The following is a 23,575-nucleotide window of genomic DNA, read 5'->3' as shown; positions in this document are numbered from 1 at the left end:
CGTGACAGTGTGTGTGTGTTCACGTGTGAGACGTGACAGTGTGTGTGTTCACGTGTGAGACGTGACAGTGTGTGTGTGTGTTCACGTGTGAGACGTGACAGTGTGTGTGGGTACGTGTGAGACGTGACAGTGTGTGTGGGTACGTGTGAGACGTGACAGTGTGTGTGGGTACGTGTGAGACGTGACAGTGTGTGTGGGTACGTGTGAGACGTGACAGTGTGTGTGGGTACGTGTGAGACGTGACAGTGTGTGTGGGTACGTGTGAGACGTGACAGTGTGTGGGTACGTGTGAGACGTGACAGTGTGTGGGTACGTGTGAGACGTGACAGTGTGTGGGTACGTGTGAGACGTGACAGTGTGTGTGGGTACGTGTGTGACGTGACAGTGTGTGTGGGTACGTGTGAGACGTGACAGTGTGTGTGGGTACGTGTGAGACGTGACAGTGTGTGTGGGTACGTGTGTGACGTGACAGTGTGTGGGTACGTGTGAGACGTGACAGTGTGTGGGTACGTGTGAGACGTGACAGTGTGTGGGTACGTGTGAGACGTGACAGTGTGTGGGTACGTGTGAGACGTGACAGTGTGTGGGTACGTGTGAGACGTGACAGTGTGTGTGGGTACGTGTGTGACGTGACAGTGTGTGGGTACGTGTGTGACGTGACAGTGTGTGTGGGTACGTGTGAGACGTGACAGTGTGTGGGTACGTGTGAGACGTGACAGTGTGTGGGTACGTGTGAGACGTGACAGTGTGTGGGTACGTGTGAGACGTGACAGTGTGTGTGGGTACGTGTGTGACGTGACAGTGTGTGGGTACGTGTGTGACGTGACAGTGTGTGGGTACGTGTGAGACGTGACAGTGTGTGGGTACGTGTGAGACGTGACAGTGTGTGGGTACGTGTGAGACGTGACCGTGTGTGTGGGTACGTGTGAGACGTGACAGTGTGTGGGTACGTGTGAGACGTGACAGTGTGTGTGGGTACAGTATGTGGGTGTATATTATAAAGATTACGTGGTCTCCTCACTGGGTGGGGGAGCAGTCATCTAAATCCAGCAGCTCCCTCACCAGTCTCTCACCAAACTGAGCTCGGCTGTAGCGCTTGATGTGGTAGGCATCGGACATCTTGTACAGAATATAGGCGTTGTTTATGGCGATGCTGATGGTCAGCCAGAACACCTGCTGCCACGTCTTGTTGGGCTTGTGGAAGATAAAATACCTGAAAGAAAAGACCAACCCTGAGTGGCTAACTGGGATCTTGACAAATTGGTCATTTTATAATATGTGTCAGATGTATATCACATCCAGCTGATAATCTGAAATTAAACAGAGTTACGACGGACGGAAGGGCACATAGACCGGCAGTTGGGAGGATATCTTGCCTCCATGACTAGGTGTGAGGCATTGGTTAGCGGAGAGGAGGAGCGATATTCAGCTAAAGTTCCGGTTTCTGGCTCTCCAGATGTAATCTGCAGTTCTGCACACCCACAAGTGTTGTCCTTTGAGGTACAGAACAACATCTAATTACTGTCCAATCTCCAAACTAATTGGAGGCAGAGAGAGGTTAGAGAGGGAGAGAAGTAAAGTGATATTCTCTCCCTGGTGTGTGTGTGTGTGTTGAGCAATATGCCATCTATCACTCCTCTTGTCCCCTTAATTGAAGGCTTCCATCTTTGACCGGCGTTAACATCACTTGGCACTGTTCTCTATTTGGAGCATAGGAATGCGCCATGCTGTGCATATCAGTCAATTGCTAAATCATATTAATGCGATTCCTGAAACATTTCCTTCTCCAGGTGTTGGAAGATCGAATCTGGAGCACGGGGGGAGTCAGGGTGACTCTCTGTATAGCAGCACCGGGGGGAGTCAGGGTGACTCTCTGTATAGCAGGACCGGGGGGAGTCAGGCTGACTCTCTGTATAGCAGCACGGGGGGAGTCAGGGTGACTCTCTGTATAGCAGCACGGGGGGAGTCAGGGTGACTCTCTGTATAGCAGCACGGGGGGAGTCAGGGTGACTCTCTGTATAGCAGCACGGGGAGTGAGGCTGACTCTCTGTATAGCAGCACGGGGAGCCAGGCTGACTCTCTGTATAGCAGCACGGGGGAGTCAGGCTGACTCTCTGTATAGCAGCACGGGGGAGCCAGGCTGACTCTCTGTATAGCAGCACCGGGGAGTCAGTCTGACACTCTGTATAGCAGCACCGGGGGGAGCCAGGCAGACTCTGTATAGCAGCACCGGGGGGAGCCAGGCTGACTCTCTGTATAGCAGCACCGGGGGGGAGCCAGGCTGACTCTCTGTATTGCAGCACGGGGGGAGCCAGGCTGACTCTCTGTATAGCAGCACCGGGGGGAGCCAGGCTGACTCTCTGTATAGCAGCACCGGGGAGCCAGGCAGACTCTGTATTGCAGCAAGGGGGGAGCCAGGCTGACTCTCTGTATAGCAGCACCGGGGGAGCCAGGCTGACTCTCTGTATAGCAGGACCGGGGAGTCAGGCTGACTCTCTGTATAGCAGCACGGGGGAGTCAGGGTGACTCTCTGTATAGCAGCACCGGGGGAGTCAGGGTGACTCTCTGTATAGCAGCACGGGGGAGTCAGGGTGACTCTCTGTATAGCAGCACGGGGGAGTCAGGGTGACTCTCTGTATAGCAGCACGGGGGAGTGAGGCTGACTCTCTGTATAGCAGCACGGGGGGAGCCAGGCTGACTCTCTGTATAGCAGCACGGGGGGAGTCAGGCTGACTCTCTGTATAGCAGCACGGGGGGAGCCAGGCTGACTCTCTGTATAGCAGCACCGGGGGGAGCCAGGCAGACTCTGTATTGCAGCAAGGGGGGAGCCAGGCTGACTCTCTGTATAGCAGCACCGGGGGGAGCCAGGCTGACTCTCTGTATAGCAGGACCGGGGGGAGTCAGGCTGACTCTCTGTATAGCAGCACGGGGGGAGTCAGGCTGACTCTCTGTATAGCAGCACCGGGGGGAGTCAGGCTGACTCTCTGTATTGCAGCACCGGGGGGAGTCAGGCTGACTCTCTGTATTGCAGCACCGGGGGGAGTCAGGCTGACTCTCTGTATTGCAGCACCGGGGGGCGTCAGGCTGACTCTCTGTATAGCAGCACAGGGGGAGTCAAGCTGACTCTTTGTACTGCAGCACGGGGGGAGCCAGGCTGACTCTTTGTACTGCAGCACGGGGGGAGCCAGGCTGACTCTTTGTACTGCAGCACGGGGGGAGCCAGGCTGACTCTGTACAGCAGCACGGGGGAGCCAGGCTGACTCTGTACAGCAGCACGGGGGGAGCCAGGCTGACTCTGTACAGCAGCACGGGGGGAGCCAGGCTGACTCTTTATAGCAGCACGGGGGAGTCAGGCTGACTCTCTGTATAGCAGCACGGGGGAGTCAGGCTGACTCTCTGTATAGCAGCACCGGGGGGAGCCAGGCAGACTCTGTATAGCAGCACCGGGGGGAGCCAGGCTGACTCTCTGTATAGCAGCACCGGGGGGAGCCAGGCTGACTCTCTGTATATCAGCACGGGGGGAGCCAGGCTGACTCTCTGTATAGCAGCACCGGGGGGAGCCAGGCTGACTCTCTGTATAGCAGCACCGGGGGGAGCCAGGCTGACTCTCTGTATAGCAGCACGGGGGGAGTCAGGCTGACTCTCTGTATAGCAGCACCGGGGGGAGTCAGGCTGACTCTCTGTATTGCACGACCGGGGGGAGTCAGGCTGACTCTCTGTATTGCAGCACCGGGGGGAGTCAGGCTGACTCTCTGTATAGCAGCACGGGGGGAGTCAAGCTGACTCTTTGTACTGCAGCACGGGGGGAGCCAGGCTGACTCTTTGTACTGCAGCACGGGGGGAGCCAGGCTGACTCTTTGTACTGCAGCACGGGGGGAGCCAGGCTGACTCTGTACAGCAGCACGGGGGGAGCCAGGCTGACTCTCTGTACAGCAGCACAGGGGGAGCCAGGCTGACTCTTTATAGCAGCACGGGGGGAGTCAGGCTGACTCTCTGTATAGCAGCACGGGGGAGTCAGGCTGACTCTCTGTATAGCAGCACGGGGGAGTCAGGCTGACTCTCTGTATAGCAGCACGGGGGAGTCAGGCTGACTCTCTGTATAGCAGCACGGGGGAGTCAGGCTGACTCTCTGTATAGCAGCACGGGGGAGTCAGACTGGCGCTCTGTATAGGAGCACGGGGAGTCAGGCTGACTCTGTATAGCAGCACGGGGGGAGTCAGGCTGACTCTCTGTATAGCAGCACCGGGGGGAGTCAGGCTGACTCTCTGTATAGCAGCACCGGGGGGAGTCAGGCTGACTCTCTGTATAGCAGCACGGGGGGAGTCAGGCTGACTCTCTGTATAGCAGCACCGGGGGGAGTCAGGCTGACTCTCTGTATAGCAGCACCGGGGGGAGTCAGGCTGACTCTCTGTATAGCAGCACCGGGGGGAGTCAGGCTGACTCTCTGTATAGCAGCACCGGGGGGAGTCAGGCTGACTCTCTGTATAGCAGCACCGGGGGGAGTCAGGCTGACTCTCTGTATAGCAGCACCGGGGGGAGTCAGGCTGACTCTCTGTATAGCAGCACCGGGGGGAGCCAGGCAGACTCTGTATAGCAGCACCGGGGGGAGCCAGGGCTGACTCTCTGTATAGCAGCACCGGGGGGAGTCAGGCTGACTCTCTGTATAGCAGCACCGGGGAGCCAGGCTGACTCTCTGTATAGCAGCACCGGGGGAGCCAGGCTGACTCTCTGTATAGCAGCACGGGGGAGTCAGGCTGGTATAGCAGCACGGGGGAGCAGGCTGACTCTCTGTATAGCAGCACGGGGGGGAGCCAGGCTGACTCTCTGTGACTCTCTGCAGCAGCACGGGGGAGCCAGGCTGACTCTCTGTATAGCAGCACGGGGGAGCCAGGCTGACTCTGTATAGCAGCACGGGGGAGCCAGGCTGACTCTCTGTATAGCAGCACGGGGAGTCAGGCTGACTCTCTGTATAGCAGCACGGGGAGTCAGGCTGACTCTCTGTATAGCAGCACCGGGGGGAGCCAGGCAGACTCTGTATAGCAGCACCGGGGGGAGCCAGGCTGACTCTCTGTATAGCAGCACGGGGGGAGCCAGGCTGACTCTCTGTATAGCAGCATGGGGGAGCCAGGCTGACTCTCTGTATAGCAGCACGGGGAGTCAGGCTGACTCTCTGTATAGCAGCACAGGGGGAGTCAGGCTGACTCTCTGTATAGCAGCACGGGGAGTCAGGCTGGGGAGTCAGGCTGACTCTCTGTATAGCAGCACGGGGGAGTCAGGCTGACTCTCTGTATAGCAGCACGGGGAGTCAGGCTGACTCTCTGTATAGCAGCACCGGGGGAGTCAGACTCTCAGCAGCGGGGGAGAGGCTGACTCTCTGTATAGCAGCACGGGGAGCCAGGCTGACTCTCTGTATAGCAGCACCGGGGGAGTCAGGCTGACTCTCTGTATAGCAGCACCGGGGAGTCAGGCTGACTCTCTGTATAGCAGCACCGGGGGAGTCAGGCTGACTCTGTATAGCAGCACCGGGGGAGTCAGGCTGACTCTCTGTATAGCAGCACGGGGGAGTCAGGCTGACTCTCTGTATAGCAGCACCGGGGGAGTCAGGCTGACTCTCTGTATAGCAGCACGGGGAGTCAGGCTGACTCTCTGTATAGCAGGCTGCACGGGGAGTCAGGCTGACTCTCTGTATAGCAGCACGGGGAGTCAGGCTGACTCTCTGTATAGCAGCACCGGGGAGTCAGGGCTGACTCTCTGTATAGCAGCACCGGGGAGTCAGGCTGACTCTCTAGCAGCACCGGGAGTCAGGCAGACTCTGTATAGCAGCACCGGGGGAGCCAGGCTGACTCTCTGTATAGCAGCACCGGGGGAGTCAGGCTGACTCTCTGTATAGCAGCACCAGGCAGACTCTGGGGGAGCCAGGCTGACTCTCTGTATAGCAGCACCGGGGGAGCCAGGCTGACTCTCTGTATAGCAGCACCGGGGGAGTCAGGCTGACTCTCTGTATAGCAGCACCGGGGAGCCAGGCTGACTCTCTGTATAGCAGCACCGGGGAGTCAGGCTGACTCTCTGTATAGCAGCACCTGGGGAGTCAGCCAGGCTGACTCTCTGTATAGCAGCACGGGGAGCCAGGCTGACTCTCTGTATAGCAGCACCGGGGGAGTCAGGCTGACTCTCTGTATAGCAGCACTCTGTATAGCAGGGGGAGTCAGGCTGACTCTCTGTATAGCAGCACCGGGGGAGTCAGGCTGACTCTCTGTATAGCAGCACCGGGGGAGCCAGGCTGACTCTCTGTATAGCAGCACCAGGGGAGCCAGGCTGACTCTGTATAGCAGCACGGGGGGAGTCAGGCTGACTCTCTGTATAGCAGCACGGGGGAGCCAGGCTGACTCTCTGTATAGCAGCACCGGGGGAGTCAGGCTGACTCTCTGTATAGCAGCACCGGGGAGTCAGGGGGAGTCAGGCTGACTCTCTGTATAGCAGCACTTTGGGGGAGTCAGGCTGACTCTGTACAGCAGCACGGGGGAGCCAGGCTGACTCTCTGTATAGCAGCACAGCACGGGGAGTCAGGCTGACTCTGTATAGCAGCACAGGGGGAGTCAGCTGACTCTCTGGCAGCACGGGGGAGTCAGGCTGACTCTCTGTATAGCAGCACGGGGAGCCAGGCAGACTCTGTATAGCAGCACGGGGAGTCCAGGCTGACTCTGTATAGCAGCACGGGGAGCCAGGCTGACTCTCTGTATAGCAGCACGGGGGAGTCAGGCTGACTCTCTGTATAGCAGCACGGGGGAGTCAGGCTGACTCTCTGTATAGCAGCACCGGGGAGTCAGGCTGACTCTCTGTATAGCAGCACGGGGAGTCAGGCTGACTCTCTGTATAGCAGCACGGGGAGTCAGGCTGACTCTCTGTATAGCAGCACGGGGGGAGCCAGGCTGACTCTCTGTATAGCAGCACCGGGGGAGCCAGGCTGACTCTCTGTATAGCAGCACCGGGGGGAGTCAGGCTGACTCTCTGTATAGCAGCACCGGGGGAGTCAGGCTGACTCTCTGTATAGCAGCACCGGGGGAGTCAGGCTGACTCTCTGTATAGCAGCACCGGGGGGAGTCAGGCTGACTCTCTGTATAGCAGCACGGGGAGTCAGGCTGACTCTTTGTACTGCAGCACTGTATTGCAGGGGGGAGCCAGGCTGACTCTTTGTACTGCAGCACGGGGGAGCCAGGCTGACTCTCTGCTGATAGCAGCACCGGGGGAGTCAGGCTGACTCTCTGTATAGCAGCACCGGGGGAGCCAGGCTGACTCTCTGCTAGCAGCACTCAGGCTCTGTATAGCAGCACCAGGGGGAGTCAGGCTGACTCTCTGTAGCACGGGGGAGCAGCACTCTGTATAGCAGTCACCTGTATAGGGGGGAGCCAGGCTGACTCTCTGTATAGCAGCACCGGGGAGTCAGGCTGACTCTCTGTATAGCAGCACCGGGGAGTCAGGCTGACTCTCTGTATAGCAGCACCGGGGAGTCAGGCTGACTCTCTGTATAGCAGCACCGGGGAGTCAGGCTGACTCTCTGTATAGCAGCACCGGGGGAGTCAGGCTGACTCTCTGTATAGCAGCACCGGGGAGTCAGGCTGACTCTCTGTACAGCAGCACCGGGGGAGTCAGGCTGACTCTCTGTACTGCAGCACGGGGGAGCCAGGCTGACTCTTTGTACTGCAGCACGGGGGGAGTCAGGCTGACTCTGTACAGCAGCACGGGGGAGCCAGGCTGACTCTCTGTACAGCAGCACGGGGGAGCCAGGCTGACTCTCTATAGCAGCACGGGGAGTCAGGCTGACTCTCTGTATAGCAGCACGGGGAGTCAGGCTGACTCTCTGTATAGCAGCACGGGGAGTCAGGCTGACTCTCTGTATACGGGGGAGCAGCACCTGTGCAGGGGGAGCCAGGCTGACTCTGTATAGCAGCACGGGGGGGGGAGCCAGGCTGACTCTCTGTATAGCAGCACCGGGGGGAGCCAGGCTGACTCTCTGTATATCAGCACGGGGGGAGCCAGGCTGACTCTCTGTATAGCAGCACCGGGGGGAGCCAGGCTGACTCTCTGTATAGCAGCACCGGGGGGAGTCAGGCTGACTCTCTGTATAGCAGCACGGGGGGAGTCAGGCTGACTCTCTGTATAGCAGCACCGGGGAGTCAGGCTGACTCTCACCGGGGGAGTCAGGCTGACTCTCTGTATTGCAGACCGGGGAGTCAGGCTGACTCTCTGTATATCAGCTGACTCTTTGTACTGGGGAGACTCCAGGCGGGGGAGCCAGGCTGACTCTCTGTATAGCAGCAGGCTGACTCTCTGGGGAGTCAGGCTGACTCTCTGTATAGCAGCACCGGGGGGAGTCAGGCTGACTCTCTGTATAGCAGACCGGGGGGAGTCAGGCTGACTCTCTGTATAGCAGCACCGGGGGGAGCCAGGCTGACTCTCTGTATAGCAGCACCGGGGGGAGTCAGGCTGACTCTCTGTATAGCAGCACGGGGGGAGTCAGGCTGACTCTCTGTATAGCAGCACCGGGGGGAGTCAGGCTGACTCTCTGTATTGCAGACCGGGGGGAGTCAGGCTGACTCTCTGTATTGCAGCACCGGGGGGAGTCAGGCTGACTCTCTGTATAGCAGCACGGGGGGAGTCAGGCTGACTCTTTGTACTGCAGCACGGGGGGAGCCAGGCTGACTCTTTGTACTGCAGCACGGGGGGAGCCAGGCTGACTCTGTACAGCAGCACGGGGGGAGCCAGGCTGACTCTCTGTACAGCAGCACGGGGGGAGCCAGGCTGACTCTTTATAGCAGCACGGGGGGAGTCAGGCTGACTCTCTGTATAGCAGCACGGGGGGGGGAGTCAGGCTGGCTGACTCTGTATAGCAGCACGGGGGAGTCAGGCTGACTCTCTGTATAGCAGCACGGGGGAGTCAGGCTGACTCTCTGTATAGCAGCACGGGGGAGTCAGGCTGACTCTCTGTATAGCAGCACGGGGGAGTCAGGCTGACTCTCTGTATAGCAGCACGGGGGAGTCAGACTGGCGCTCTGTATAGGAGCACGGGGGAGTCAGGCTGACTCTGTATAGCAGCACGGGGGGAGTCAGGCTGACTCTCTTTATAGCAGCACCGGGGGGAGTCAGGCTGACTCTCTGTATAGCAGCACCGGGGGGAGTCAGGCTGACTCTCTGTATAGCAGCACCGGGGGGAGTCAGGCTGACTCTCTGTATAGCAGCACCGGGGGGAGTCAGGCTGACTCTCTGTATAGCAGCACCGGGGAGTCAGGCTGACTCTCTGTAGCAGCACCGGGGAGCAGCACCGGGGAGTCAGGCTGACTCTCTGTACAGCAGCACCGGGGGGAGTCAGGCTGACTCTCTGTACAGCAGCACCGGGGGGAGTCAGGCTGACTCTCTGTACAGCAGCACCGGGGGGAGTCAGGCTGACTCTCTGTACAGCAGCACCGGGGGGAGTCAGGCTGACTCTCTGTACAGCAGCACCGGGGGGAGTCAGGCTGACTCTCTGTACAGCAGCACCGGGGGGAGTCAGGCTGACTCTTTGTATAGCAGCACCCGGGGGAGTCAGGCTGGCGCTCTGTATAGCAGCACCCGAGGGAGTCAGGCTGACTCTCTATATTGCAGCACGGGGGGAGTCAGGCTGACTCTCTGTATTGCAGCCCCGGGGGGAGTCAGGCTGACTCTCTGTATAGCAGCACGGGGGGAGTCAGGCTGACTCTGTATAGCAGCACCGGGGGGAGCCAGGCTGACTCTCTGTATAGCAGCACCGGGGGGAGCCAGGCTGACTCTCTGTATATCAGCACGGGGGGAGCCAGGCTGACTCTCTGTATAGCAGCACCGGGGGAGTCAGGCTGTATTAGCAGCACCGGGGGGAGTCAGGCTGACTCTCTGTATAGCAGCACCGGGGAGCCAGGGAGTGCAGCAGGCTGACTCTCAGGCTGACTCTCTGTATAGCAGCACGGGGGAGTCAGGCTGACTCTCTGTATAGCAGCACGGGGGAGCAGGCTGACTCTGTATAGCAGCACCGGGGAGTCAGGCTGACTCTCTGTACCGGGGAGTCAGGCACTCTCTGTATAGCACGGGGGGGGAGTCAGGCTGACTCTCTGTATAGCAGCACGGGGGAGCCAGGCTGACTCTCTGTATAGCAGCACCAGGCTGGGGGAGCTGACTCTCAGGCTCAGGCTGACTCTCTGTATAGCAGCACCGGGGGAGCCAGGCTGACTCTAGCAGCACGGGGAGTCAGGCTGACTCTCTGTATAGCAGCGGGGACAGGCTGACTCTCTGTATAGCAGCACCGGGGGAGCCAGGCTGACTCTCTGTATAGCAGCACGGGGAGTCAGGCTGACTCTCTGTATAGCAGGGGAGCCAGGCTGACTCTCTGTATAGCAGCAGGCCAGGGGGAGCCAGGCTGACTCTCTGTATAGCAGCACCGGGGGAGTCAGGCTGACTCTCTGTATAGCAGCACGGGGAGTCAGGCTGACTCTCTGTATAGCAGCACGGGGGAGTCAGGCTGACTCTCTGTATAGCAGCACCGGGGAGTCAGGCTGACTCTCTGTATAGCAGCACCGGGGAGTCAGGCTGACTCTCTGTATTGCAGCACCGGGGAGTCAGGCTGACTCTCTGTATAGCAGCACGGGGGAGTCAGGCTGACTCTTTGTACTGCAGCACGGGGGAGCCAGGCTGACTCTGACTCTGTACAGCAGCACGGGGGAGCCAGGCTGACTCTCTGTATAGCAGCACCAGGGGAGTCAGGCTGACTCTCTGTATAGCAGCACCGGGGAGTCAGGCTGACTCTCTGTATAGCAGCACGGGGAGTCAGCACTCTCTGTATAGCAGCACGGGGAGTCAGGCTGACTCTCTAGCAGCACGGGGGAGTCAGGCTGACTCTCTGTATAGCAGCACCGGGGGAGTCAGGCTGACTCTCAGCACGGGGAGTCAGACTGGCGCTCTGTATAGGAGCACGGGGGAGTCAGGCTGACTCTGTATAGCAGAGGCTGACTCTCTTTATAGCAGCACCGGGGGAGTCAGGCTGACTCTCTGTATAGCAGCACCGGGGGGGGAGTCAGGCTGACTCTCTCTGCTGACTCTCTGTATAGCAGCACCGGGGGGAGCAGCACCGGGGGAGTCAGGCTGACTCTCTGTACAGCAGCACCGGGGAGTCAGGCTGAGGCAGCAGCACCGGGGAGTCAGGCTGACTCTCTGTATAGCAGCACCGGGGAGGGGAGTCAGTCAGGCTGACTCTCTGTATAGACTCTTTGTACAGCAGCACCGGGGAGTCAGCACCGGGGAGTCAGGCTGACTCTCTGTATTGCAGCACGGGGGAGTCAGGCTGACTCTCTGTAGCCCCGGGGAGTCAGGCTGCAGCACGGGGGAGTCAGGCTGACTCTCTAGCAGCACCGGGGGAGTCATAGCAGCACCGGGGGGAGTCAGGCTGGCTCTCTGTATAGCAGCACCGGGGGAAGGTTTATAGCTGACACAGCTATCATGCCCCAATGAAGCCGTAGGGACCTCGCAATATTCATGAATTTGGAACAGCATAATACTTTGCCATATTAAAATAATTTCACTAAACCAACAGTAATCCAGGACGGCAGACTCATGGAGAGCTACTGGGTAGGCATGTTTTTGCTCCAACCTCGTAACACAGCTGATTCAGCTAATCAATGTCCTTGTTAGCAGCTAGTAGAATCAGGTGTGCTATAGCTAGGGTTGGAGCAAAAGCCCGCAGGAGGGTAGCTTCTCAGGAGACGGGTTGGCCAGCCCTGTGCTATGATGATGAACATTCATATAGGCAAACACCTTTCTCCCAGGATGACAAATTAGTACAAATTACTACAATAGATCCAGTATGTCAACTAGTGGGCTAATTAGTGACTCACTTGCTGTACTTGTCGTCATACTTGCAGATGTAGCTGAGGTGTGCAGCGAAGGCCTCCACAGCCAGCGGACAGGGAATCTCACCACTTTTCCTCTTGATGATCACCCCTGGAACCCAACACATGACTCAGAGAAGTCTAATGGGAGCTGGAACCCAACACATGACTCAGAGAAGTCTAATGGGAGCTGGAACCCAACACATGACTCAGAGAAGTCTAATGGGAGCTGGAACCCAACACATGACTCAGAGAAGTCTAATGGGAGCTGGAACCCAACACATGACTCGGAGAAGTCTAATGGGAGCTGGAACCCAACACATGACTCAGAGAAGTCTAATGGGAGCTGGAACCCAACACATGACTGAGAGAAGTCTAATGGGAGCTGGAACCCAACACATGACTGAGAGAAGTCTAATGGGAGCTGGAACCCAACACATGACTCAGAGAAGTCTAATGGGAGCTGGAACCCAACACATGACTCAGAGAAGGATAATGGGAGCTGGAACCCAACACATGACTCAGAGAAGGATAATGGGAGCTGGAACCCAACACATGACTCAGAGAAGTCTAATGGGAGCTAGAACCCAACACATGACTCAGAGAAGTCTAATGGGAGCTGGAACCCAACACATGACTCAGAGAAGGATAATGGGAGCTGGAACCCAACACATGACTCAGAGAAGGATAATGGGAGCTGGAACCCAACACATGACTCAGAGAAGTCTAATGGGAGCTGGAACCCAACACATGACTCAGAGAAGGATAATGGGAGCTGGAACCCAACACATGACTCAGAGAAGTCTAATGGGAGTGGGAATCAAATTTCACTGAGTTAAAAACAGAAGTATTATGTAAACAGATGTTCAGACTCGGTGACAAAGTACAGGTGAAATTTGGGGCATAATATCTTAACAGTAAAGTATAGCCTATCTGTAACTGGATAAAGAGTGATGCTGTACATAACTAAACTACAGGCCCCAAAATCACATTTTGATGGTTTCTCACTATAGCGCCAAAATAACCAATATATTCTGCAGAAAATACCTTGATCTGAAACAAGAAAAACAGAACTGAGTGCTTACTAGCGTAGCTAGGAGAAACGCATTTTAAAAAGTATCAACCCAATACCTAAAATAAACTGATTACAGGTGAAGCACCACATGAAAAATAGATGAACATGAGGAGTTAGTGTAATTATGGAGGTAGCTGCGAGGGAACGAGTCTAGTAGTCCCCTGGATCCCAATTGAACCATTAGCAGGCCTTTGATACGATTACCTTGACTGAACCTCCATCTGTAGCTTCCATAAAAATTATCCTCAGGTATTTTATGCTAATTACACTACAAATTGGAAAGTTACTGGAGGGTAATTTGAAAAATAAATGCGAGATCAGAGTAACCTCATATCAGTCAGGAAACACAATGGATTTTTTTCTTAACAGAATTTAAGAATATAATTTAGCAGCAGCCCTGATAAGGTCTCAATTTGGAAATATTTCTCTGACTCTTCCTCACCAATGCCTCAGCTTCAGTCGTTCACATGATTACTTCATTTCACAGCCATTTCACCAATGATACAGTGTTATATTTATTCAAAGGTCAGATGGCTTTCTCTGTAGCTATAATGAAATTCTATGACCACCACTTAACCATCCAAAGAAAATAATGACTAGTATGTATAAGAAACGATTGGAAAGAAAACAGAAGGGTGGGAGGGGGTTGTGTTTTGCTGTATTTTGGGTTTTTATATTATCAGTAGTGAGATCATTTGTACTGGATTAAGGGACAATGAAAAATACCTACATCCTCTCTTGGATTCATTCAGATTGGGTAGATTTTCCTCATTGAATACAACATTAATAATGCAGCTTTTGTTTATTTGCATGTTTTTATTTGATTTAGCCTTGACTTAACTAGGTAAGTCAGTTAAGAACAAATTCTTATTTACAATGACGGCCTACAGCGGGCCGACCCGGACGACGCTGGGCCAATCGTGCCTATGGAACTCCCAATCACGTCCGGTTGTGATTCAGCCTGGAATCAAACTGGGGCCTGTAGTGATGCCTCTACCACTGAGATGCAGTGCCTTAGACCGCTGCGGCACTCGGGAGTGGAAATATTAACTCTCCATCGATTCCACTCATCTACACTGGATCCATGCTGTTTATCTATCCAGATATAATGCATTTTCCTCACCTCTTATTTTACAAATGGGATTAAATGTGTCTGAGGTGAGAAACCTTTTCACATGCCAAACAGGGATTTTCTCATTATCTCTGATCATCACTCCATCCTCATGCAGGGAGAGAGAATGGTGAGGTGTTTCATGACGGTTCCCCAGCAGTCTACAGGGTAGATTATGAGTGCATTAACACCTAGGAGTTACTTTGATCTGGGAAATCCACATCATGGCAATGGTGGGTGGTGACTCATTTTGTATCAGTCAGCCCTAAAGAGCTTCATAATGATGCTCTATTTCAGAACATTCTAGTGATGCAGTAGGTTGACAAGATCAAAATAAGGAGAAACGTTTTGCTTTAAAATTGAAGGCAGTTCACCACAAATCTATGCCCATGATTGAACACAGTTTAAACATCCACCTGAACGTATCTTCTGAATGAAAAGGTATGAAAAAGAAAACGTTGTTAATATAACACTGGTTGCAGAGCGGGAGTCCTCACCTTCCTTGGTGGGTGAGTAGGCGTTGGTAAGGAAGCGGAAGTGTCCCTTGTTGTACCAGCTGATGAGGGAGGTGTTGCCTCTCATCATGCTGCGGGACTGGCCTCTCTGCTGTGGGCTCTCAGGGTTCACCAGCATGCACTGGGGCAGGCCGGTGCAGTCACTCTTCCTGGTGCTCAGCAGCCCACAGCAGTAGATCTCTGGCAGAGGACAAACACACAACTTTAGACATCTTCGTCACGTTCAGGATGGTGCAACATACAAAAAGGATTTTCAGCTAAATGTTCCACCACACTGCTAAATCTACTTCTGTGTGCACAATGTAATGTACTTGTGGGTGCTTTGATCCTGATGTGTGCTGAATATAACCCTCTTCTTTCCTATAACCCACCCTCCTGCTGTAATGAGAGATGGCCCAGATTAGGCTGGACAAAATTGAATTACTGTTTAACGGATGCCCCGCCTCACTTATTTTTTGGCCAACGCGGCTCTTTGTTTATCATGCACTGTCCGCTCTCCCTTGATGCTTTCCCAAGTTGATGCCCAAGAGACCAGACAGCCTCAGATCACACTCTCAGATCATGTGCAAGCCTCGGAATGGACAGTGAAACACACACGCTCACACCTGCAGGCGACGTGCAGATGTTTAATTTCTCTCTCATGCATTCATGGCTGAAGCCAGCGCAAATTCCAACTATTTGTGTCCAGGTTAAACATGGGACATCCCTCATTATAAACAAACAGTTGGTTAAATGCATTGTTATCTTGTTAGTGTGCCTATTCACAAGTGCAATACACCAAATTAAAGCTTAACTTCTTATTAATCTACTCATTGTGTCCAATTTCAAAAAGGCTTTACAGCGAAAGCACAACATGTGATTATGTTAGGTCAGAACCTAGTCACAAAAACACATACAGCCATTTTCCAGCCAAAGAGAGGAGTCACAAAAAGCATAAATAGAGATCAAATGAATCACTAACCTTTGAGGATCTTTATCAGATGGCATTCATAGGACTTCATGTTACACAATACATGTATGTTTTGTTCGATAAAGTTCATATTTATATCCAAAAATCTCAGTTTACATTGGCGCTTTATGGTCAGTAATGTGCCTCAAACATCCGGCAAATTTTCAGAGAGCCACATCAATTTACAGAAACACTCATAATAAACTTTGATAAAAGATACAAGTATTATGCACAGAATTATAGATATACTTCTCCTTAATGCAACCGCTGTGTCAGATTTCAAAAAAGCTTTGTGGAAAAAGCAAACCATGCAATAATCTGAGTATGGCGCTCAGACACAAAAACAAGCCATGCAGATACCCGCCATGTTGTGGAGTCAGTAAAAGTCAGAAATAGCATTATAAATAATATACCTTTGATGATCTTCATCAGAATGCACTCCCAGGATTCCCAGTTCCACAATAAATGTTTGTTTTGTTCGATAAAGTCCATCATTTATGTCCAAATACCTCCTTTTGTTAGCGCGTTTAGTAAACAAATCCAAACTCACGAGGCGCGGGCAAGTCCAGGCAAAAGTTCAGACGAAAAGTTCAAACAATGTATATAATCAATCTTTAGGTTGTTTTTAACATAAATCTTCAATAATGTTCCAAACGGAGAATTCCTTTGTCTTTAGAAATGCAATGGAACGCAGGTCGCTCTAACGGATGTGCGCGTGATCAGCTCATGCCACTCTGGCACACCTCTTACTCAATCAGCTCTCATTCGCCCACACTTCAGAGTAGAAGCCTCAAACAAGGTTCTAAAGACTGTTGACATCTAGTGGAAGCCGTTGGAAGTGCAATATGACCCCATAGACACTGTATATTTTTCTTAGGTTTTCGCCTGTCATATGAGTTCTGTTATACTCACAGACATCATTCAAACAGTTTTAGAAACTTCTGTGTTTTCTATCCAATACTACTAATAATATGCATATATTAGCTTCTGGGCCTGAGTAGCAGGAAGTTTACTCTGGGCATGCTTTTCATCCGAACATGAAAATGCTGCCCCCTATCCCAAACAGGTTATTGCATCATCTTCAGGTCTATTAGAAGCAAATAATAGACGAAACAACAATGTAATTTCACCAATTGACTGGCCAGAGATCAGGGCATTCATCAGCAAATACACAGTGCAAACGGATAGTATTTTGGATAACCAAATTGAACTCAAAATGATTCATGAATTGAAGTGTGTAAGCTGTATGGTGATTTGCGATTCATAACTTACATTTTACCGGTACGACCAGCAGTAGTAAACCAACTGATAACACCACGGCGGAATGCGTTTGAAGTGATGATGCGCCGTGGAGAACAGCTACCAAGGCCAGCAAAGTACATCGCCAGTGGCACGTACACATTTCGTGCAGATCAGCAGGTGGGGGCTTTTCGTGGCAGCAAGACGAGACAATCTAAGGAGGATGCGGTCAGCAAAGTTACTGGGCTCGAAGTTACTGGGCTCTAATTTTAGGAACCCAAAACGGCTGCGCATGTGCGCCATCGTGCATACATTTATTTTGTCCCCCTACACCAAACGCGATCACGACACGCAGGTTAAAATATCAAAACAAACTCTGAACCAATGACATTAATTTGGGGACAGGTCGAAAAGCATTAAACAAGTATGGCAATTTAGCTAGTTAGCTTGCACTTGCTAGCTAATTTGTCCTATTTAGCTAGCTTGCTGTTGTCCTGGGATAAACATTGAGTTGTTATTTTACCTGAAATGCACAAGGTCATCTACTCCACCAATTAATCCACACATAAAACAGCCAACCGAATTGTTTCTAGCCATCTCTCCTCCTTCCAGGCTTTTTCATCTTTGAATTTAAATGGTGATTGGCAGTGTGGGTGCAATAACTGAATAACTTGGATTTCTAAATGTATTTTGCGATGCTTGCGCTCGCGACGTGTCCGGTCTGGTCAGCATGTCATGTATTTTGCAGCGCTCGCGACGTGTCCGGTCTGGTCAGCATGTAATGTATTTTGCAGCCCACGCGACGTGTCCGGTCTGGTCAGCATGTCATGTATTTTGCAGCGCTCGCGACGTGTCCGGTCTGGTCAGCATGTCATGTAATTTGCAGCGCTCGCGACGTGTCCGGTCTGGTCAGCATGTCATGTATTTTGTAGCGCTCGCGACGTGTCCGGTCTGGTCAGCATGTCATGTATTTTGCAGCCCACGCGACGTGTCCGGTCTGGTCAGCATGTAATGTATTTTGCAACGCTCGCGACGTGTCCGGTCTGGTCAGCATGTAATGTATTTTGCAACGCTCGCGACGTGTCCGGTCTGGTCAGCATGTAATGTATTTTGCAACGCTCGCGACGTGTCCGGTCTGGTCCAGCATGTCATGTATTTTGCAACGCTCGCGATGTGTCCGGTCTGGTCAGCATGTCATGTATTTTGCAGCGCTCGCGACGTGTCCGGTCTGGTCAGCATGTCATGTATTTTGCAGCCCACGCGACGTGTCCGGTCTGGTCAGCATGTAATGTATTTTGCAACGCTCGCGACGTGTCCGGTCTGGTCCAGCATGTGATGTATTTTGCAACGCTCGCGACGTGTCCGGTCTGGTCAGCATGTCATGTATTTTGCAGCGCTCGCGACGTGTCCGGTCTGGTCAGCATGTAATGTATTTTGCAGCCCACGCGACGTGTCCGGTCTGGTCAGCATGTCATGTATTTTGCAACGCTCGCGACGTGTCCGGTCTGGTCAGCATGTAATGTATTTTGCAGCCCACGCGACGTGTCCGGTCTGGTCAGCATGTCATGTATTTTGCAGCGCTCGCGACGTGTCCGGTCTGGTCAGCATGTCATGTATTTTGCAGCGCTCGCGACGTGTCCGGTCTGGTCAGCATGTCATGTATTTTGCAGCGCTCGCGACGTGTCCGGTCTGGTCAGCATGTAATGTATTTTGCAGCCCACGCGACGTGTCCGGTCTGGTCAGCATGTCATGTATTTTGCAGCACTCGCGATGTGTCCGGTCTGGTCAGCATGTGATGTATTTTGCAGCGCTCGCGACGTGTCCGGTCTGGTCAGCATGTCATGTATTTTGCAGCCCACGCGACGTGTCCGGTCTGGTCCAGCATGTAATGTATTTTGCAACGCTCGCGACGTGTCCAGTCTGGTCAGCATGTCATGTATTTTGCAGCGCTCGCGACGTGTCCGGTCTGGTCAGCATGTCATGTATTTTGCAGCGCTCGCGACGTGTCCGGTCTGGTCAGCATGTCATGTATTTTTTTCCAATGCTACATTACATTTGGCAGACCTAACTTGATTGACCATCTTTCTACAAGGCCTACTAGTCAATGAGAGGCCTAATCATATTTGTAGGAATATTTTGTTAATGCCTAGGCTATAGAGATGCATTCACATAATTAACTCATTATTATGCAACATTTTAAATTTGATTACAATTATTTATTGTCAATTATTCTTGAATTTGTTAGGCTATACAATTAAGTAGATTAATGAACTGATAATACATTCATACATCATTTTATTTTGTATCATTTGTTAATATGATAGAATATTGCATTCTATTATACATCCTATGTGAATAATGTTCATTACTGTTCATTTGTGTATTCATAATAATAATAATCGCAAAATCTGTCTGAAATGGAATATTTCGCCTATTGTTCATGTCCATATAGCCTAGGACAATGTTGTAAAGTACTGTTTTTTCCTTATCCACCTAATGAACAAATGTGATTTTTTTGTGATTTTTTTCGCTCGCTCACCTCACTTTTCTGGGGGGAAAATCTGTTAAACAGTGAATCAATTTTGTCTGGCCTTACAGATGCTCAGTCAGTGTTGAGATTGAGAGCAGAGGATAAAGCCTATTGGAGGGCACTGAGGACAGACTCTCCCTCTACCACCTCTTACTCAACAAGGGGTGAACGAAAGACTTTCGTTCACAGAGCTGTTTGCTCTGTTCATTAACAATAGGATGAACTGGTGCTCTCGGTTTCCAAAATAAGAATCAGGAGAATTTAATGTACGTCATCTTCACAGTTTACTGTATGGCCAGTTACGCAGCTTAGTGGGTGGTAGGCATGGAAGCAGAATACACACAATGTACATATTGGTTCTCAGGGAAGTCTCAAGGTGAACTTCAATTGACAGTCTTCAATTTCAGTGCTACAGTAGCCGGAGGTCGTTTATGGTAATTAAAAACGGCAGAGGATCAGCAGGAAGGAGATTACAGTACTGTAAAGAGAGAGAGGGCAGAGAGAGTGAAAGAGAGGAAAGAGGTGGATGGTAAGAATGAGGAGTAAAGAGATAAATGGGATGAAAGATCTACCCTGTTTCTCAAACTCCTGGTACAGGTTGAGGCTGGTGATGCTGGGCCCGGTGAAGATGATGCTGTTGCGGCCTGAGAGGTTCTGACACAGCTGTTTGGCCACCATACTGTGGAGCTGAGGCTTGTTCTTCAGGGTGGCCAACCCATCAGGACCCTGGCCCTCCTTCAGATGCACATAGATCTGGAAGAGAGACAGACACAGTCAATACCACCACAATCAGGTATCCTAGCGTTTAAGAGCATTGGGCCAGTAACCAAAATGTCACTGGTTCGAATCCCTTTAGCCGACAAGGCAAAAAAAATCTATGACCTTGAGCAAGGCACTAATACCAACCCTGTCGTTTTTCATTGACAATAATACTAACCCTGTAGTTTTCCATTGACAATACTACTGACCCTGTAGTTTTCCATTGACAATACTACTGACCCTGTAGTTTTCCATTGACAATACTACTGACCCTGTAGTTTTCCATTGACAATACTACTGACCCTGTAGTTTTCCATTGACAATACTACTGACCCTGTAGTTTTCCATTGACAATACTACTGACCCTGTAGTTTTCCATTGACAATACTACTGACCCTGTAGTTTTCCATTGACAATACTACTGACCCTGTAGTTTTCCATTGGCAATACTACTGACCCTGTAGTTTTCCATTGGCAATACTACCCCGAGAGCTTCTGGTCAGCGGGGTGGTGGCACCGGGATCCTCATCTCTCCCAAGTGGTCATTCTCTCTTTCTCCCCTTACCCATCTGTCTATCGCCTCCTTTGAATTCCATGCTGTCACAGTTACCAGCCCTTTCAAGCTTAACATCCTTATCATTTATCGCCCTCCAGGTTCCCTCGGAGTGTTCATCAATGAGCTTGATGCCTTGATAAGCTCCTTTCCTGAGGACGGCTCACCTCTCACAGTTCTGGGCGACTTTAACCTCCCCACGTCTACCTTTGACTCATTCCTCTCTGCCTCCTTCTTTCCACTCCTCTCCTCTTTTGACCTCACCCTCTCACCTTCCCCCCCTACTCACAAGGCAGGCAATACGCTCGACCTCATCTTTACTAGATGCTGTTCTTCCACTAACCTCATTGCAACTCCCCTCCAAGTCTCCGACCACTACCTTGTATCCTTTTCCCTCTCGCTCTCATCCAACACTTCCCACACTGCCCCTACTCGGATGGTATCGCGCCGTCCCAACCTTCGCTCTCTCTCCCCCGCTACTCTCTCCTCTTCCATCCTATCATCTCTTCCCTCTGCTCAAACCTTCTCCAACCTATCTCCTGATTCTGCCTCCTCAACCCTCCTCTCCTCCCTTTCTGCATCCTTTGACTCTCTATGTCCCCTATCCTCCAGGCCGGCTCGGTCCTCCCCTCCCGCTCCGTGGCTCGACGACTCATTGCGAGCTCACAGAACAGGGCTCCGGGCAGCCGAGCGGAAATGGAGGAAAACTCGCCTCCCTGCGGACCTGGCATCCTTTCACTCCCTCCTCTCTACATTTTCCTCTTCTGTCTCTGCTGCTAAAGCCACTTTCTACCACTCTAAATTCCAAGCATCTGCCTCTAACCCTAGGAAGCTCTTTGCCACGTTCTCCTCCCTCCTGAATCGTCCTCCCCCTCCCCCCCCATCCTCCCTCTCTGCAGATGACTTCGTCAACCATTTTGAAAAGAAGGTCGACGACATCCGATCCTCGTTTGCTAAGTCAACCGACATCGCTGGTTCTGCTCACACTGCCCTACCCTGTGCTCTGACCTCTTTCTCCCTCTCTCCAGATGAAATCTCGCGTCTTGTGACGGCCGGCCGCCCAACAACCTGCCCGCTTGACCCTATCCCCTCCTCTCTTCTCCAGACCATTTCCGGGAGACCTTCTCCCTTACCTCACCTCGCTCATCAACTCATCCCTGACCGCTGGCTACGTCCCTTCCGTCTTCAAGAGAGCGAGAGTTGCACCCCTTCTGAAAAAACCTACACTCGATCCCTCCGATGTCAACAACTACAGACCAGTATCCCTTCTTTCTTTTCTCTCCAAAACTCTTGAACGTGCCGTCCTTGGCCAGCTCTCCCGCTATCTCTCTCAGAATGACCTTCTTGATCCAAATCAGTCAGGTTTCAAGACTAGCCATTCAACTGAGACTGCTCTTCTCTGTATCACGGAGGCGCTCCGCACTGCTAAAGCTAACTCTCTCTCCTCTGCTCTCATCCTTCTAGACCTATCGGCTGCCTTCGATACTGTGAACCATCAGATCCTCCTCTACACCCTCTCCGAGTTGGGCATCTCCCGGCGCGGCCCACGCTGGATTGTGTCCTACCTGACAGGTCGCTCCTACCAGGTGGCGTGGCGAGAATCTGTCTCCTCACCACGTGCTCTCACCACTGGTGTCCCCAGGGCTCTGTTCTAGGCCCTCTCCTATTCTCGCTATACACCAAGTCACTTGGCTCTGTCATAACCTCACATGGTCTCTCCTATCATTGCTATGCAGACGACACACAATTAATCTTCTCCTTTCCCCCTTCTGATGACCAGGTGGCGAATCGCATCTCTGCATGTCTGGCAGACATATCAGTGTGGATGACGGATCACCACCTCAAGCTGAACCTCGGCAAGACGGAGCTGCTCTTCCTCCCGGGAAGGACTGCCCGTTCCATGATCTCGCCATCACGGTTGACAACTCCATTGTGTCCTCCTCCCAGAGCGCTAAGAACCTTGGCGTGATCCTGGACAACACCCTGTCGTTCTCAAATAACATCAAGGCGGTGGCCCGTTCCTGTAGGTTCATGCTCTACAACATCCGCAGAGTACGACCCTGCCTCACACAGGAAGCGGCGCAGGTCCTAATCCAGGCACTTGTCATCTCCCGTCTGGATTACTGCAACTCGCTGTTGGCTGGGCTCCCTGCCTGTGCCATTAAACCCCTACAACTCATCCAGAACGCCGCAGCCCGTCTGGTGTTCAACCTTCCCAAGTTCTCTCACGTCACCCCGCTCCTCCGCTCTCTCCACTGGCTTCCAGTTGAAGCTCGCATCCGCTACAAGACCATGGTGCTTGCCACGGAGCTGTGAGGGGAACGGCACCTCAGTACCTCCAGGCTCTGATCAGGCCCTACACCCAAACAAGGGCACTGCGTTCATCCACCTCTGGCCTGCTCACCTCCCTACCACTGAGGAAGTACAGTTCCCGCTCAGCCCAGTCAAAACTGCTCGCTGCTCTGGCCCCCCAATGGTGGAACAAACTCCCTCACGACGCCAGGACAGCGGAGTCAATCACCACCTTCCGGAGACACCTGAAACCCCACCTCTTTAAGGAATACCTAGGATAGGATAAAGTAATCCTTCTCACCCCCCCCCTTAAAAGATTTAGATGCACTATTGTAAAGTGGCTGTTCCACTGGATGTCATAAGGTGAATGCACCAATTTGTAAGTCGCTCTGGATAAGAGCGTCTGCTAAATGACTTAAATGTAAATGTAAATACTACTGACCCTGTAGTTTTCCATTGGCAATACTACTGACCCTGTAGTTTTCCATTGGCAATACTACTGACCCTGTAGTTTTCCATTGACAATACTACTGACCCTGTAGTTTTCCATTGACAATACTACTGACCCTGTAGTTTTCCATTGACAATACTACTGACCCTGTAGTTTTCTATTGACAATACTACTGACCCTGTAGTTCTCTATTGACAATACTACTAACCCTGT

General features: G+C 52.4%; 1 protein-coding gene across 1 annotated transcript in view; it reads right to left on the bottom strand.

The window, feature by feature from the left end:
- Positions 1 to 771: 771 nt before the first annotated feature.
- pgbd5 (piggyBac transposable element derived 5) overlaps positions 772 to 23,575 on the bottom strand; it is a 48,423-nt gene continuing 25,619 nt past the window's right edge. Inside the window, exons 4-7 of the mRNA XM_065012529.1 lie at positions 19,880 to 20,060; positions 14,572 to 14,769; positions 11,895 to 12,000; positions 772 to 1,213 (exon numbers count right to left, since the gene is read on the bottom strand). Coding sequence (XP_064868601.1) covers positions 1,018 to 1,213; positions 11,895 to 12,000; positions 14,572 to 14,769; positions 19,880 to 20,060 — 681 coding nt within the window. The 3' untranslated portion in view covers positions 772 to 1,017. The remainder of the gene's footprint in view (positions 1,214 to 11,894; positions 12,001 to 14,571; positions 14,770 to 19,879; positions 20,061 to 23,575) is intronic.

This window comes from Oncorhynchus nerka, linkage group LG28, assembly GCF_034236695.1.
Source record: "Oncorhynchus nerka isolate Pitt River linkage group LG28, Oner_Uvic_2.0, whole genome shotgun sequence".
NCBI classification, from domain to species: Eukaryota; Metazoa; Chordata; class Actinopteri; order Salmoniformes; family Salmonidae; genus Oncorhynchus; species Oncorhynchus nerka.
This window is presented reverse-complemented; position numbering and strand designations above follow the sequence as displayed.